We start from the raw sequence: 17,006 nt of genomic DNA, 5'->3' as shown, positions 1-17,006 counted from the left end.
ACTTAATTGAATCTATTCAAAATGTAAATGCCCTTTAAAAAACGTTTGATTTGATTTAGTCCTATACTTTAACTTAGATTTTAATATTAATGATTAACTTGAAGATTACATTTGAAAATCAATTAAAGCTTGAAACCCTAGGCCTATTTATATTGCCTATTTTTAGTTTAGTTTAACCCTGAATTGAAACAACAGTTGTTGATGACTTTGCAAATGCTATATAGGCCTAAATAGTATCATTGATGATATATGAGGACATAAGTATGATTGCATTTAATTTGCTCCGTTAAACCTACTCTTTGGAATGACTTCGATAGCAACAGTGAAAATATTTAGTTATTAAGAGAGCTCTCAATAATCATTCTCATGATAGCATATTGGTAGAAGTCAGTGACAAATATCAAAGCTAAGCAAGGCTGGATTTGGCTAAAACCCTAGATGAGAGATCAAATTAATAATTGTAGATAAATCAACGATCCAGTAGGAGATGCTGCACAGTCTATAGTTGAAGATCAAATGTTGTTTCAAAGGTTCAAATTCAAATAAAAACATTATATGTGGAAAACTTGTTACAATGATGACAATCTTCTGGTTGAAGTTTCACCCTCAAAACAACAGTTTACGTTGATTACTTTTTCAAATCCAATATATTTTCCACGTTTACAGTTTGGTAGCACTTAACCCAGTCTATTGTATATGGACTGCTATAAATTTATTTTACTTTGAAAAAAAATAATGCTTCCCCAAATCTAAATGGATAGGGATTACAGAATATTTTTCTAAATATATATATATATATATATATATATTTTTTTTTTTTAAACTTGAATTTAGTCAGGGGAAACCCATTGAGAGCAGGATCACATTTTCAAAGGTGATAAATAGTGTATATAGCAACAACAACAAAAAACTTGTAAAAATAAACCTTTTCTGTTTTTGTACACAACATGTGCTAACAAAAGCCTACCATGCAGTCACAATAATTTTGGGAGCTCATGTGATATTCATCCCAGCTATTAACACTTCAAAGGAAGACAGCTTGCAGTTACTGCCTCTCACAGATGGCTAACAACTGCAAGTCTCAATAAAGAAAGAGAGAAGACGTCTCAATGCTTTTAAATCAAGGGGATTGAATCTTGAATAGCCTTTGTAAATTCCAGGTAAAGCCATGGAAATATGAAGAATAGAGAACATTCAAGTCTTTGACCTGGGAGGTAGTAGGTAGCAGTTACATCCTCAACATATAAGAATCTCTGTACTGTAGTCCCTCACCATTGAACACCCTACCCACCATTGGTGCGTGTCCCTCATCTCCCTTAATAACAAGATGGGAAAATGTACCAACAGAAAGTGTTGGGATGGGAAAATGATCTGCATGCATTCACACTTACTGCGGCAGATAGGTCTGTGGTCACTCCACGCGGCCAGTGTCTCTGTCACTCTCTGGCAAGTGATGCTCTTTGATCCCTGAAGCACATAGCTGTCGTCGCAGGAAAACTGGATGCTGGCTCCGACCCTATGGGAGTTGGAGAGACAAATGACCGTAAGTGATTGACCGGTCGTACAGAGCTCACCATCGACCCCTGGCCCCTCTATGCCTGTGACAGACTTCCTTCCTCTAAATATCACTGTTTTTCTCTGTGTACAAGTTCCCTACCATTCTCAAGTTGCTTTGTTTTTAATGGTTATAAGTAAGTCTGCCTCCTTAACAAACAAGTAATGGTCCTTGTTGAATTAAGGTATCTTCTTTAAGAGGGTCGTATCACCTATTGAGGGTGTGCAATTGCAGTCACTAATGGTGATGGTATAGCAGTGGGGGTTTAAAAATGCAACGCAGCAGGGCTCGCACTGATTAAAGCGGTTCCACACAGTTCCCATTACACTGACGCCAAACCTGATAAGAGTGAAGAAAAGGCACCCACTGAAAGTCAAAGCCCATCCTCTTCCCATTCTCTGGAATACCAGGATCTGGACAAACGTCTGCTGCCATGCCCCCTTGGCTCACTACAGAAAGAGGATAAAAGGTGGAATACAGAGTGGTGAGGGAAAAGAGGTACAACACCTATTGAAATACTAGTGACAGATAATAAAATAATTCCATAAAAGTGGTGCACAACAAGTGTACTGTATATACCGGGCAGGTATGGAAAAAATACATATAGGTATATATATATAATTATCAAAGTAATGTGATAAACTTCACTGTACAATATTCATGACTAATTCATTCATTGACACCACAAACTATACACACTGATGGTTAGAAAAACAAGTCGAGTTTGCTACAGAGGCTGGGATACTTTTAACAAAGGCCCATATCGATACTCCATAAGAAGTGCTGACAAGAATCTGAAAGGTATTACACTAGAAGCACAGGGCCAGGAGCAAGAGACAGCGTTGACAAACAGCACCCTCACAATTATAGTATTAGAGCAATAAATCTCATTTCATGTTCTAACAAGATCACGCGCCATTAGTCTCAATTAAGGAAAAATATTCCCCTATCGCTGCCATTAATTCAGATGCCATGAAATAATACAAAGATGAGTCCACTCACAGTTACTGCAAACTTAGATCATTAGTAGTAAAACTGTCAATTAAAACCTTTGGCGTCAATTTGGCCTAAAAATTGCTTTCGGAATGGAAAATGCATGACCACAACACAGACTGAGACAAATCATTACACATAATAATCTAACACGACACAACTGGATAATATCCCAATACACTTTTATATCTATTCTAATATAATACACATTACTTCATGTTAGCGTATGTAAGCAAAATGTAAGTGAAAAGTTTAAGGTAAGAAATTTGTCATACAATTTACAGAATAATGGAACAATATATTTTTATATTACATCGAACTGGTTTATAAGCTTTGCTTCAAGTGAAATATTTGAACAGGTGACTCAACAGCTATAGAAATACAACAGCCTGTACAATGTTTCATCATAACATTTGTATGGGTTGCATTCAGATATGAAATATGTATTTGTGACGTGGTGAGGTTGGACCCAGGTGCAGAGAAGAGACCAGACGAGGAATCAGTGGTAAGGATAAACATAAATACTTTACTGAGAAACAGTAGCCGCAGGATCGCAGTACACTAGAAAAACAACCAACACTGTGTTTGAATACTCATACTAACCGCACTTACTGTACTATTTGTGATGTGAATTGAGTAGAGTATAGCATGCTTATTGGTCATAGTATGGATATCGTTAGTATGCCAAATGTTCCCGGATGTTAATGAACTTGAAATTGATGTTATTTCCATACTTTAGGGCCCATAAAGCAATTGTTCAGGAAATGGAAAATATGAAGCCAAAGTACAACGAGAGCAGATACAAATTCATTGCTTTGAATAATTATTGCAAATGTTAAAAAATGTTGATCAATGTAATAGAGTAATGACTTTTCAAATAAGTTACCTTACCCGTTATGTTGGCTGACAATTTGTTAGCTACGCTGTCCTTACGAACCACTTAGCATATCATCACAGCAATATGTACCGGTATGTTAGCTCGCTACCTAACGTTAGTTGGCTACCAGTATATTAACTATAAGCTATCTAACTACCTAACGTTTATTCGCTTTATTATTCCCGTCATTCCTGGCTTAGCTAAATGGTATCGTCGGTGTGCGTTCTCAATGGACATTCGGGTGCTTTGTAAATTCGTTCTGGCTATCTACTCCGATTTCAGAGCACTCTCATTTGAGTGTACCAGGGCGCAGAATAATGAATTTACGAGCGCTCAACACCCGTTGAATGTGGCCGGTGTCAGTAAACGTTGGCAAAAAAAGTTTAATTAAAATTGTAGCCAGCAGCACAGTCACCAACGTTCTGGATAACATGAAAACTGCCTAACCAGCTCTGCAAGGGCGAGTAAAATGATCAGTGGTCTCATTTGCGTCTGGAAGTAGCTAGCAAGCTAACCAACGTTAGCTTGAGTGCTTGACTGCCGTTGTAAGGCCAGAACGCTCAAATCAACCCTACTCTTTGGCCCGAGCGTCCAGTGTGCGCTCCGAGAGCTAAACGCTCTGAATTTACAAACGGACAATCTGATATCGCTCTGAATTTACACACCCGAAGTCGTAAAATGTCTAACAAGTAATTTGTTATGCTAACTAGCTAGCAAGAGGTTGCATAGCAACAGCATCAATTTCTGGTAGACAGGCGAAGAGCTATTACGCTCAACTGAAAGCATACTGTTCATTTATAGTACACTAAAATGAACTAATAGTATATACTCATTAAGTATGTAGTATACAGTATGTTTGTATGGGTATTCGACCACAGCTTAAGTCTCAAAAACTCACTCAGGAACCGACCTCACACGGTAAACAACTCAAGCTTCTGCAAAGGACCACAGAAAACACACGTGTTTTAACACGGACACAATCATGAATTAATAAGACACACCTGAGTCCAATAAATGTCTCTAGGGCGGTCTTTGCCGCCCTCTGGTGCCAGGAGGAACCATGACCGTATTTCCAACTTGTGATGACAGGAGCTTTAATGATTTACCGCTCATGGTAATTAGTGTTGCAAAGGGAGGGTATATTACTGGAAACTTTCAAAGTTCCCCAGTAAACTTCCAGAATTTTTATAACTTTCAAGGAATATATGGAATTTTATCAGCTAACATCTAGTGGCCGTTTTGGGTACTTCAAATCATCACAGGTGTCTGTAATTATCTCTGGCCCTCTGTGTGGCCTTATCACATGTAAAATATACACTCACCCAGACAGTTTATTAGGTATACCACACTGTTCATGAAAATGGATCAATCCTACATACAGTGAGTAATGTGGCCATGGCTCGCTATATAAAGCAGGCAGACCGGCATCGAGGCATTCAGTTACTGTTCGATTGAATGTTAGAATGGGCATAACGAGTGGGCTAAGTGACTTTGAGCTTGGTATGATCTTGGGTACCAGGGACGTCGGATCCAGTACCCCCGAAATGTCCTCCCTCCTGGGCTTTTCACGCACGACAATGGCTAAGGTTTCCCGAGAATGGTGCAATAAACAAAAAACATCAAGTCAGTGGCAGTCCTTTAGGCAAAAACAGCTTATTGATGAGAGAGGTCGAAATGTGTGTGCAACATGTGCGTCGATTCTTGTCATGGATAGGCTATTGCACCGGGTTCCCTTCCTTTGAGCTAAAAGTAAGAATTGAGGAGTGGAAAAACCTTGCCTGGTCCGATGAATTGTCATGCTGATGGCAGAGTCATGATTTGGCGTAAGCAGTATGAATCCATGGACCCACCCTGCCTGGTGTCAACAGTACAGGCTGGTGGCGGTGGTGTACCGCTGCATGATGCCATTGCGGCATAATGGAATATCATCCCTGTGGAACGTTTCTGACTTGTAGGATCCATGCCCTGAAGAATTCAGGCTGTTCTGGAGGAAAAGGGGCGTCCGATCCAGTACTAGATGGGTGTACTTAATAAACGGTGTGGTGAGTGTGTAAAATAATTTTAAAAAATATTATTTGAAAATAAAAATAGTATGATAAACCTGTAAAACGTTATCCTAAATATAAACCATATATTTAGTGAATAAGTGTTTAATATGAGGGTTTCTGCATGAAATATCCATAATATTTTTGCACACATTTGTATTTATTTTACTATGTAAATATGTCTTTGTTGTAAATGTTTTATTGCCAAACTGGTGGCAGTTGTGAAAAAACAAAACATTGGGAAGTGTTGCAGAGTTAATTGGAAATAATGCAATTATTTTCACTAATTAGGCTATTTTCTCTTGAACCATATCGTCTATCCACTAGAAACCCATGGACAGTATGGACACAGATATAAAAAATGAATGCTATATATGAATATATGAAATACAAGTTATTTAAGTATAAATTACCAAAGGAATCACAGATTGCCATAGACTACATGTTAATTACCAAAAAAATTCAGTAACTTTGGTAAATTACCGGTAGCTTTGCAACCCAAGTGGTAAACATGAAAAATCATGGGATGGCTCCGCTCCATAGCACATCCAAGTCTACCATTCCTGTGCCAATGTGTGTTGGTGTTCTCACCTTAATTTCTGCATCATTCTGTCACATAATATCAGATGGTTTACTGCCCCCAAATCACATTAAATCAGGTTACACACAATTTTATCTCACTCTGTTGAAAAAAAACTGGTGCAAAAAGCTGGTCCCGCCCATTCCCTTTGATGTACTGCATAGTAATCCCAGACTACAGCATCCTTTCATAACCACTTCCATGAGTGAACGCTCAATATACAGTATGGTATTGGTTTAAGTTACAATTATTTTCTATGAAAGATCAACATGCGAAATGGCATATTGGAGGTTACGTTCAGAGCATTTGAGAACATATTAACCTTGTCCCATGAAATCCAATGTAATAATTTATCATGCTAATATGTTCATTTCAAGCCAAGGTCAGAGAATGTGTTCATGGAATGTGCAGCATGGACAGCCAGTGCTACCCCTTCTGATAAACTGTCATGTCTTTCTGTTTGATGCTGACTTCAAATGTCATCTCTGTTTATTGCTGATATCAGTTTGTAAAGTTACACCCTGCGATCAAAGCTTATGTCCAGCTTACAGATGTGAATTTTGCACTAACATATCTGTTTCCTGTTCTGCACAATGATCATCCTACTCCAGGACTATGGAGGTTACTAACTGTGTTAGGACTATGGTTTGAAAATTAAAAGGATCATGACTTCAATTTCATACTAATTTAACAAAGATATTTTGGTTTGTCAGCTGTTTTTTTGTAGGGAATTTTTAGCAGGGATAACTACAACTGAAAGTTTCTGTTCCCTCTCATAGCCTCCCCATTTCAACTTCTCTAGACTACTATTATAATGAATGATGAGCTCACATAGCTCACTTACTTGCTGCGAAAGGTAAACTTTCCACTCCATCTTTAATGACTACTATCATTAAAGATCCACGGATGACTTCGTTAAGACACATATTTGAGTACTGTTAACGATAACAAACTGAACTTTGCTCCAAACATAGATACCAATTTGTAAAATAATTTAGTTTGAGAACATTTTATTATTTCATTGTAAATATAACTACAGTGACTCTATTTTATAGATTTTTTCAAATCTCTTGTAACCTTTTGCATGGCTGCCTAGTTTGGGAATTTGAAATGAAAATAAATATTTGGAACAGAATGAATAGATTGTGATGGTATTCAGTAAGGTCATCAGAATACTGTACAACAGATGTCTCTCAGAAATATTTACCAAGCAAGTTCTAGGTAAAGCCAAGAGAACTTTAGATAGTGACCAGTGCAGCTTGAATATAGAATTATAATTTCTTCCTTCGTGCTGTAGTTTTATACTACCTAAGGTTAAGTGCAATAGAACAAATAACTCTTTCATCCCACATGCAATCAATCTGCTGAATTTGTGCAGGTGGAGGTGGTTCTACTGACCAGTATGTGCAAACCAAACCAAAGAAAGGGTAATGAATTCCCACACTCTATTGTATTCTCACAGTTTATTCGACATTTGATGGTAAACACAGGCTCCACACTGTGTAGATAGGTGGAATTTTCATCCAGTGAAAAATGTGAAGAAACCACCTTGGTGATGGATGTCAGTCATCTTTCCAGCCATCAACAAAATTGACCAAAAAAATTGTCAATTTCACTGCAGATAAGAATAATTGAAATGTAGCTGCAGTAATTAGACGTCTTGGAAGATATTACGAGTAGGCTGTCTATGCATCCGGGGTTTGGCCAGAACCCATAATTTGACACCTCTTCTCCTTAAATGAGCACCATGGGATCTTTAATGACCAGAGTGAGTCAGGACCTGAGTTTAATCCCTCATCTAAAAGAGTCTGGTGATGGTGATAATATGCATAACCCTGTGTATGAATGACCAAATACATTTTGCTTTGCAGAATTTAGAACGCTTTAAAGGCAGTTAAGAGTTACACACTTTGCTAATAATTGTCTGTGCTTGTTGATACTATTCAAGTATATAAAGATTACTTTTTTCATGCACTGCATTATGTTGCACTGTTGACAAGGTTGCCTTACACCAGCGTCACAAAATGGTGTTTTCATAATTGCTATTTGTTTATCCATCCAGGACCTAATATCACCATATACCTGAGATTCAAATTCCAGATTGTGCATGGTGCCTCACTTTTGCAAAATCAGCCATTTAGTAACACTAATTGCAATAGAACATGCTTTGTGAAGCATAGCATGGCGCACATTACTAATACAATTTAATGTGGTGTTCACCAGGGGATTGTTTTTCCCCATACTATTATAGATAGCATCAAGGGCATCTTTTGGAAAACACATTATGGAAATTGGGCAAACATTAACGCCAAGCAAACACTGCTTGTTGGATAAGGGTTTGTATGTGTGTGGATATGTGTGAAAATGAAAATCTTAATTAATTACGCACATAATTATGTGTGATACTCATAGTGGTAATGTCCAACTGATAATCAAACATTTTACCACATTTGGATAAATAAATATGAAAAACAAATACTATGACCTCAATTATATGGAGACATTTCTTCCCTGGATACTCAGAACAGTGTTACTAGCAAGGTCTGAAATACATTTTGGTCCAACACCCAGTGTGAATGAAAAAAAATCACTGGCTTTCTTGTAACAGCGTTTCAATCCAAGGTGGTCATTCATCAGGTCAAAGAGATTGCATGTGCATGTACTGTACATATCCATAAACACATCAGAAACTACCTGATCACCATGCATATGTGACAATAGTGCTAGTACGAACTTGGACCCAGGCGCAGAGAAACACAGCAGGCAGAGATAAGGGTAAATCCAGAATATTTACCTAAGGACTTCATAGCAAAACAACAAAGCAAGGGCACACTAGAAAACTGAACAAAACCTGAGCAACTGGCCTAGTCCACAGAGGAACCTAAATAGTCATCAAGTAGGTGATCCCAATAAGCCCAATCAGGGTCACCTGGATACTAAAGGAAATCCAAGGGTGCTCTCCAGTGGCAACCACAGGTAGTACACTCCAGGAAGAAACCCTTATCTTAACTTGGGCTGCGATGACGGTTGGCCTGTCGTTGAACCCGAGCTGAGGACCCCAGGAGCGCTGACCGAGGCCTCTTCCAGGTCCAGCAACAACGAGAGATAAGGCGTTGAGCGGAAGGAACCTTCACTTCAATCTCCTGATCTGGAAACAGGAGAGGCTGGTAACCGTACAACACCTGGAACACTGGAGAGTGTGGTGTGCATACTCCACCCAGGTTAAGGAAAGCAGTCCACAATAACCAGGATGACCGTGTCACTGTGAGGATGGAAGGCCAGTGATGAAATCCATAGAGAGATGGGACCAGGGTCGAGAAGGTGTTGGCAGTGGATAAAGAAGCCCCAGAGGCTGCTGACGAGGAGTCTTGTTCCGGGCGCATGTCGGACAGGCAGCCACAAAGGTCCGAGTGTCTGCCTACCAAAACTTCCTCCTCAAAAACTTGAGTGTTTTCTGCCCTCCCGGATGAGAGGTGAGATACGATGAGTGAGCCCACTGAAGTACCTTGGACAGTGCCCAAAGAGGAACAAAAAGTATTTTAGGTGGACAGCCGTCTGGAACTGCCTCCCTACCTTGCGCTTCCCTCACTACAGTCTCTATACCCCAGGACACCGGCGTGTGGATGAACGACCTGGGGATGATGGATTCAAGCGGCCGATCCTCACTGGAGCTGGGGAACTGGTGAGAAAGGGCATCCGGCTTGACGTTCTTAGACCCCGGACAGTAAGATAACGTGAATCTGAACTGAGTGAAGAAGAAAGCCCAACAAGCCTGTCGGAGTTGAGGCGTTTAGCCTCCTGGAGGTAGGCCAGGTTCTTGTGGTCAGTCCAAACCGTGAAGGGATATTCCGAGCCCTCCAACCAGTGCTGCCACTCCTCCAAAGCCAGTTTGAGCGCAAGAAGCTCCCGATTGCCGAAATCATAGTTCCTCTCCGCTGGAGTGAGATGCCTGGAGAGGAAGACACAGGGATGGAGCTTTTGTTATTTCACAGAGCGTTGCGACAGAACTGCCACCATGCCAACGTCAGAGGCATCCACCTCTACCACGAGGGGAGAGAAGGGTCCACATGAATGAGAATGGGTGCAGAAGAAAACCGATGTTTCAGGTCCTGGAATGCCTTCTCAGCATACATGCCCAGCCTAGCCCTTGATGAGCGTTGTCAATGGCACCACCACAGCACTGAAGTTTCTCACAAATCTCTGATAGAAATTAACAAAACCCCAAAAACGCTGAACTTGCTTGACCGTGCTGGGTCGCGGCCAATTGACCACCGCTCCTACCTTTTGGGAGTCCATCAGTACACAGGCCTGAGACACGATGTACCCCAGGAAGGAGATCTGAGGAACGTGAAACTCACACTATTCGGCCTTCACAAACAAGTGATGAGCGAGGAGTCTTTGAAAGACCTGGCGGACATGTTGGACATGTTCAACCATGAAGATGAGGATGTCATCCAGGTGCACACACACAAACTGGTGAAGGAAGATGAGCAGCACATCGTTGATCAGGACCTGAAAATGGCATGACCCGATACTCATAATATCCATAAGGAGTGTTGAACGCTGTCTTCCACTCATCTCCCTGTCTGTTGCGCACCAGATTTTACGCGTTCCGTAAATCCAATTTAGAGAACGGTTAACGGTTAATTTAGAGAACGGGTAACGGTTCTTGATGGTAATGTTATTTAAACCCTGGTAATCGGATAGGGGCCTAATCCCCCATCCTTCTTCCCAACAAATGCAGGTGAAGTGGACAGCTGAATAAAATCAGCCGCCAGCACCTCCTCAATATAACTGTTCATGGCTGCAGTCTGTGGACCTGAGAGAGAATACAGCCCTCCTCTCAGAGGAGTGGTGCCATAAAGGAGGTTTGTGGCACAATCGTAGGGCCTGTGAGGAAGTAGTTTGAAGACCTGATCCAAATCCCAGTAATCCCGAGGTACGTGGGAAAGATCAGGCTTGTCATTCCCAGCCAGAGGAACAGAAGGATCGGAAGTCTCCAGATGAGCAGGGACGGAAAAGTGTGTAGAGAGTTGCTGGCAGGTGAACTGGCATGAAGGATTCCAGCCCAGAACTCTTTCCGAAGGCAAGTCAATTTGAGGATTATGTGTGGAAATCCACGGATGTCTAAGAACCAGGGGAAGCTCAGGAGAGTCCACCAGATGTAACTGGATAAGCTCCAGATGGTCATCCAGATAGGCATGGTGAGATGCTTCACCTTCCCAGACCCTAGGAGTTGACCATCCAGTGCTGTGACCGACAACGGAGTGTCCAGCTTAGTGAGTGGCATTGTCTGTTGGAAAGATAATGTGCTATCCAGGAAAAGGCCAGTAGCCCCAGAGTCTATGAAAGTTGATATGTCCAACTGTCCCTTGTCCCACCGCAGGTTGGCTGAAAGCAAGGTGCGTACCGTATCGGCCGCAGGAGACTGTATCTGACTCTCCAGAGCAGAAAGTCTGGTTCCTCCCAATTGCATCGGCTCCTCTGAAGGATATGAAGGAGAACCATAGTCGATTTGAGAACCCTGACGGGGTGCAGGACAAGCAGGCCCATCATACAGCAGTGGAACAAATGAAGAGTCGACTCCCTCAGCAGGGCCCGAAACACTGGAACCAACTCGGGACCCTTCCGTCCTCTCATGACGACGTTCCTATAGCCGGTTGTCAATCCAGATGGCCAGAATGATAAGCTACCCAAGAGTGTAAGAGTTGTCCCGGGAAGCCAGTACATCCTTGAGAACCTCACTGAGTCCGTTCAGAAAGACTGAGTGAAGTGCCTCTATATTCCAACAGCTCTCAGGGGCGAGCGTCCGAAAGTCAATGGTGTAATCAGCTACGCTCTGGCTGCCCTGCCGAAGCGCAATGAGTCTTTGAGCAGCATTTCTGCCACTGATGGGGTGATCATTTCCATCCTCATTTCCTGGGTGAAGCTTTGCCAATTGAAACAAATGTCTGATTGCTGCTCCTAGATGGCAGTAGCCCAGGCCAGAGCCCGTCCTGAGAGCAAGGAGATGACATATGCCACTCTGGAACGCTTGGTGGGAAACGTTGATGCCTGCAGTTCAAAGACCAGTGAACATTGGAGCAGGAACCCACGACACCTCTCAGGATGCCCTTCATAGCGCTCTGGTGCTGGGAGATGAGGCTCCCAAGGGGAGGGAGATGTGGAGCTGGTAGGAAGTGGAGGGTTAGAAACTGCCACAGGTGCAGCAGCAGCAGTTGCTCCCGTCTGTCCCGTCTGCAGAGTGAACACAAGAGTTCCTAAATCCTCTGAAATAGTCTTCAGCCGCGCCTCATTGCGACCAATCACTGTTCCATGGTGAGTGAGACCCGAACGTAAGTGGTGGAGCTCGGAGTGTCCCTCAGACGACACAGAAATCTCTGCTGGGTCCATTTTGAAGCTCAGGTCTACAGTGACAATAGTGCAAGTACGAACTTGGACACAGGTGCAGAGAAACACAGCAGGCAGAGGTAAGGGTAAATCCAGAATATTTACTTGAAAAAGGTCTTCATAACAAAGCAAGGGCACACAAGAACACAAAACATGAGACCTGAGCAACTGGCCCAGTCCACAGAGGAAGCTAAATAGTCATCCAGCAGGTGATCCCAATAAGCCCAATCAGGGTCACCTGGATACTAGAGGAAACTCAAGAGTGCCCTCGAGTGACAACCACAGGTAGTACACTCCGGTAAGAAACCCTGACCTGTGACAGCATACATCAGACTGGGTGGATTTAGTACATCATTTAGTATATCTGGGGCGGCAGGTAGCCTAGTGGTTAGAGCGTTGGACTAGTAACTTAAAGGTTGCAAGATTGAATCCCCGAGCGAACAAGGTAAAAATCTGTCGATCTGCCGCTGAAGAAGGCACTTAACCCACAGTTCCTAGGCCGTCATTGAAAATAAGAATGTGTTCTTTAACTGACCTGCCTAGACAAATAAAATATGAAAAAAATCTGTTAGGGGCATATTGATATTTCCACGTATAGTATACCCCCTAGGTAATGAATAGCAATCATGCAATATGATTCGATATTAACATTGATCATTGACAATGAGAAACTATTCACACCCCTTGACTTTTTCCACATTTTGTTCTGTTACAGCCTACACACAACACCCCATAATGTCAAAGTGGAATTATATTTTTAGACATGTTTACAAATTAATAAAAAATGAAAAGCTGTAATGTCTTAATTCAATAAGTATTCAACCCTTTTGTTATGTTAAAATGAGTTGCATGTTCACAATCTGTGTGCAATAATGGTGTTTAGTATTAATGACTACCCAATCCCTGTAGCCCACACATAGAATTATCTGTAAGGTTCCAAAGTCAAGCAGTCAATTTCAAGCATGGATTCAAATAATAAAGACCAGGGAGGTTTTCCTATGGTTGGCAAAGAAGAGCATGTTTTGGTAGATAAGGAAAAAGAAAGCAGACATTGAATATCCCTTTGAGCATGGTGCAGTTATTGATTTTACACTTTGGATGGTTTCAATACACTCAGTCACTACAAAGATATAGGTGCCCTTCCTAAATCAGTTGCCGGAGAGGAAGGAAACCACTCAGGGATTTCGCCGTGAGGCCAACAGTGATTTTAAAGCAGTTACAGAGTTTAATGGCTGTGATAGGAGAAAACTAAGGATGGATCAACAACATTGTTCTGAATACAAAGCCTTCTGTTTAGGGCAAATACAACACAACACATCACTGAGTACCACTCTTCATATTTTCCAGAATGGTGGTGTTATGAGTTGCATCATGTTATGGGTATGCTTGTCATCGGCAAGGACTTGAGAGTTTTATAGGATAAAAAGAGCTAAGTACAGGCAAAATCCTAAAGGAAAAACTAGTTAAGTCTGCTTTCCAACAGACACTGGGAGACAAATTCACCTTTCAGCAGGATAATAACCTAAAACACAAGGACAAATATACACAGGAGTTGCTTACCAAGACATCATTGGATGTTCCTGATTGGCCTAGTTACAGATTTGACTTAATTTGGCTTGAAAATCTATGGCAAGACATGAAAATGCCTGTCTAACAATGATCAACAACCAACTTGACAGAGCTTGATGAATTTTAAAGAATAATGGGCAAATATTTTACAATCCAGGAGTGCAAATCATTTAGGGACTTACCCAGAAAGACTCACAGCTGTAATCACTGCCAAAGGTGATTCTAGCATGTATTGACTCAGGGGGTTGAATACTAATCTAATCAAGACATATTAGTGTTCTATTTTCCATTAATTAATTAATAATAATATTAAAAAAGTGTTTTTCTTCTGCTTTGATATTACAGAGTAATTTCATTCATTTTAATCCCACTTGGTAATACAACAAAATGTGGGAAAAGTCAAGGGGTGTGAATAATTTCTGAAGGCACTGTAACTGTCAAGTAATGGACACATACAGATGGCATGATTTTTTAAACAAAGAGGGCTTATCCAAACCCTCCAGTCCAGTAGACTCTAGTCCCAGAGATGCCAATGTAGGTGGAGGTTAGTAGGATGAAAGATCAATCAACTTGACTTAACTTTGTAAGAAAGACTCATTTGTTTGACTCTGGTACAACTACCAAATCCTAAAAACTTATCGTAATTTAAAAAGCTTATCGTAAGTGTAGATTTCTTCACTGTTTTGGACTGCCTGGGGAAAGACAACCCCTTTTAAGATATGCTTGATTTTATGATGATTACAATTCTGATGTCTGTAAAACTGCACCTCAGCTTATAAGAAAGTACTTACAAACAGCATTTTTGTGGTTTGTGTCTTTGCTTGGAAGCAGTTTCACCCCTCTGGACTTCAGCTCAATGGCCTTTTTTACTGTTGGGGAGAGAAAGTCGTGCACATCATAATCCATTATGTAATTAGCAAAACACCCTAAGAGCTCAGGCTGAAAGAAAATCTGTGTCACAACATGCAAACAATTCTGTGAGATTATTTTGCTATAGAAGGACCCCCCCCCCCCACGCCCACCTCCAAATATACTTTGAAGCTGGCGTTTACTGGAGGAATTCACAAGCAGAGATGTCAAGCTGTCCTCCAGGTGATTGCAGAGGACCAGCATGGTGCCAATGTGCCCAGGCCACCGCACAATTATTGGGGCTGTATTATTTAGTCTTTATAGATCATCCAAGTCAGAGGAGTCCTTTGTTGTGCAGGGCAAGGGAGGGCCAGCTTGTGAACAGTGGTGGCTACACTTTCACCTAACACCACTGGGCTCAGTTCCCAGCAGGCAGTGCAGTGAATGCGTAGCCTGCGTTAGTGTCAACAGAAGCCAATTTGGATTTGGATATGACTCGGAATCTAATCTGGTAATTATGTCATGCAGGGAAGCCAATTAAACCCTGAGAAATCTGAAATAGGTTCAGTGTGAGTATTCTTTTCTCCATATGACTTCATCCCCTCGCCAGGTATTAAGGGGAAGTATAGTAATTTTACCGGACAATATAACACAAATGCTAAATAATAGGGGACAAAAATTCATGTGGGAGGGAAAAAAGTTGCCAACTATTTTTAATGAGAATGGGCTTCGTATCCAAACTCTTTTAGGCAGAAGTACCTGGGGCTACACTTAGTGACTAAGCCTGGAAGGCCTCAAGTCATGTTGCACTTCGTCAAACTCCATTTAACAGGCAGAAACCAGAGAAATAACTATGCATACACCTGCAAACCGTATGTGGGCAGAATCCAGGTCAGGCCAAGATGTCATGTTTAGCAGAGCTCTGGCAGAGCGTGAAAAGTGACGCGATGTGAAGGAACTCACTGCCAATTGCACTGACGACTGCCTGCAATTGGAAGGGTTCTATCCCAACCCTCTGACACTGACCCCTTACCTTGGTACTGGGCACTAAATCCTTTCCGCCGATGGTTGCTGTCTGATGTGAAATGCAGCCGTAGCCAGTTCTTGCTGCTGATGACAGGGGAAGGTGTATTCATACCGGTCAGCCTGGAAGAAAATATGATTCTCAATTCAGCAGAGTGACCCAAAACTTCCATCAAAAGGACACTCAAAGTAAAACACATGGGGTGCTTTTAGTAACAATAGAACATCTACACTGCATGACTACTGGAATGATTACACAATGGGTTAATTGGAAGGAATGCTAAGAGTACATACCAAATCAACATTTTAATATAAGGACATTTGTGTGAAAAATCACACCCATGGTTTACTCTCAAGTCTAGCCTGATTGTTTCTAGCCCAAAGAGTTATACAATGCCTACTCAATTTGACAGCTGTGTGTTATATATTTTGCAGGGTTAACTTTGCTGCTCTACCCCATTAACCTCACAGATGCCTTGAGTAAGCACACATTTTGATATGGCTGTATTGCTCTATTCCACTTTTTTTAAATTACTTTTCCTGTTGAAAAACAATATCCCATGTATAAATACACTAATTTACACACACTTAAGGGTAAAAAATATGTTAAAGAGCAAGTGCAAACTTTCAAGGATTCTGATGGTGCCCTCTGATGTCATCAGCCTCCCCCTTGCTTGAGGAACAATACAGGAGCAATAGAGAACAAAATAGAAAAAGGTCAACTGAAAAATTGTTACCTGAACCCAAATGAATGAAACCCTTATCAACAACCTTAGACATTTCAATACGGCGTACCAACAAATATATACAGTTATCTTTCAAATCAATCTTTACCCACATCATAGGAAACTTAAAGATGAACTGCTATCTGTATTTCACTATCATAGCACAGTCTTTATGGGAAGCAAGTTTGGTGATGGAGTGAGTCGCTGCAGGTGAAGCAATTTAGGTAAAGTACCTCAGACCATGGACACATCATGATTGTTCCATCAACACCTCAGCCATTTTAGTTACACAAGCCCAGTTCAATCTGTTTATTTCAATAGCCTCAGAGCAACTGAACCCAATACTCGTTGATCAGCCAACTCTTAAATCTTCACAAACAGTACTAAAAACTCAGTGGTT

General features: G+C 41.3%; 1 protein-coding gene across 1 annotated transcript in view; it reads right to left on the bottom strand.

Annotated features, from left to right (window-relative positions):
• The window catches only part of LOC112261014 (CUB and sushi domain-containing protein 1-like), a 208,810-nt gene extending 192,756 nt beyond the window's left edge, over positions 1-16,054 (bottom strand). Inside the window, 4 exon segments of the mRNA XM_042328356.1 lie at positions 1,388-1,516; positions 1,923-2,004; positions 14,801-14,878; positions 15,892-16,054. Coding sequence (XP_042184290.1) covers positions 1,388-1,516; positions 1,923-2,004; positions 14,801-14,878; positions 15,892-16,054 — 452 coding nt within the window.
• Between the last annotated feature and the right edge of the window lie 952 nt (positions 16,055-17,006).

The sequence above is a fragment of the Oncorhynchus tshawytscha genome, linkage group LG01 (genome assembly GCF_018296145.1).
Source record: "Oncorhynchus tshawytscha isolate Ot180627B linkage group LG01, Otsh_v2.0, whole genome shotgun sequence".
Classification (NCBI taxonomy): domain Eukaryota; kingdom Metazoa; phylum Chordata; class Actinopteri; order Salmoniformes; family Salmonidae; genus Oncorhynchus; species Oncorhynchus tshawytscha.
Note: the sequence above shows the minus strand (reverse complement) of the source record. Positions and strands in the feature narration are given on the sequence as shown.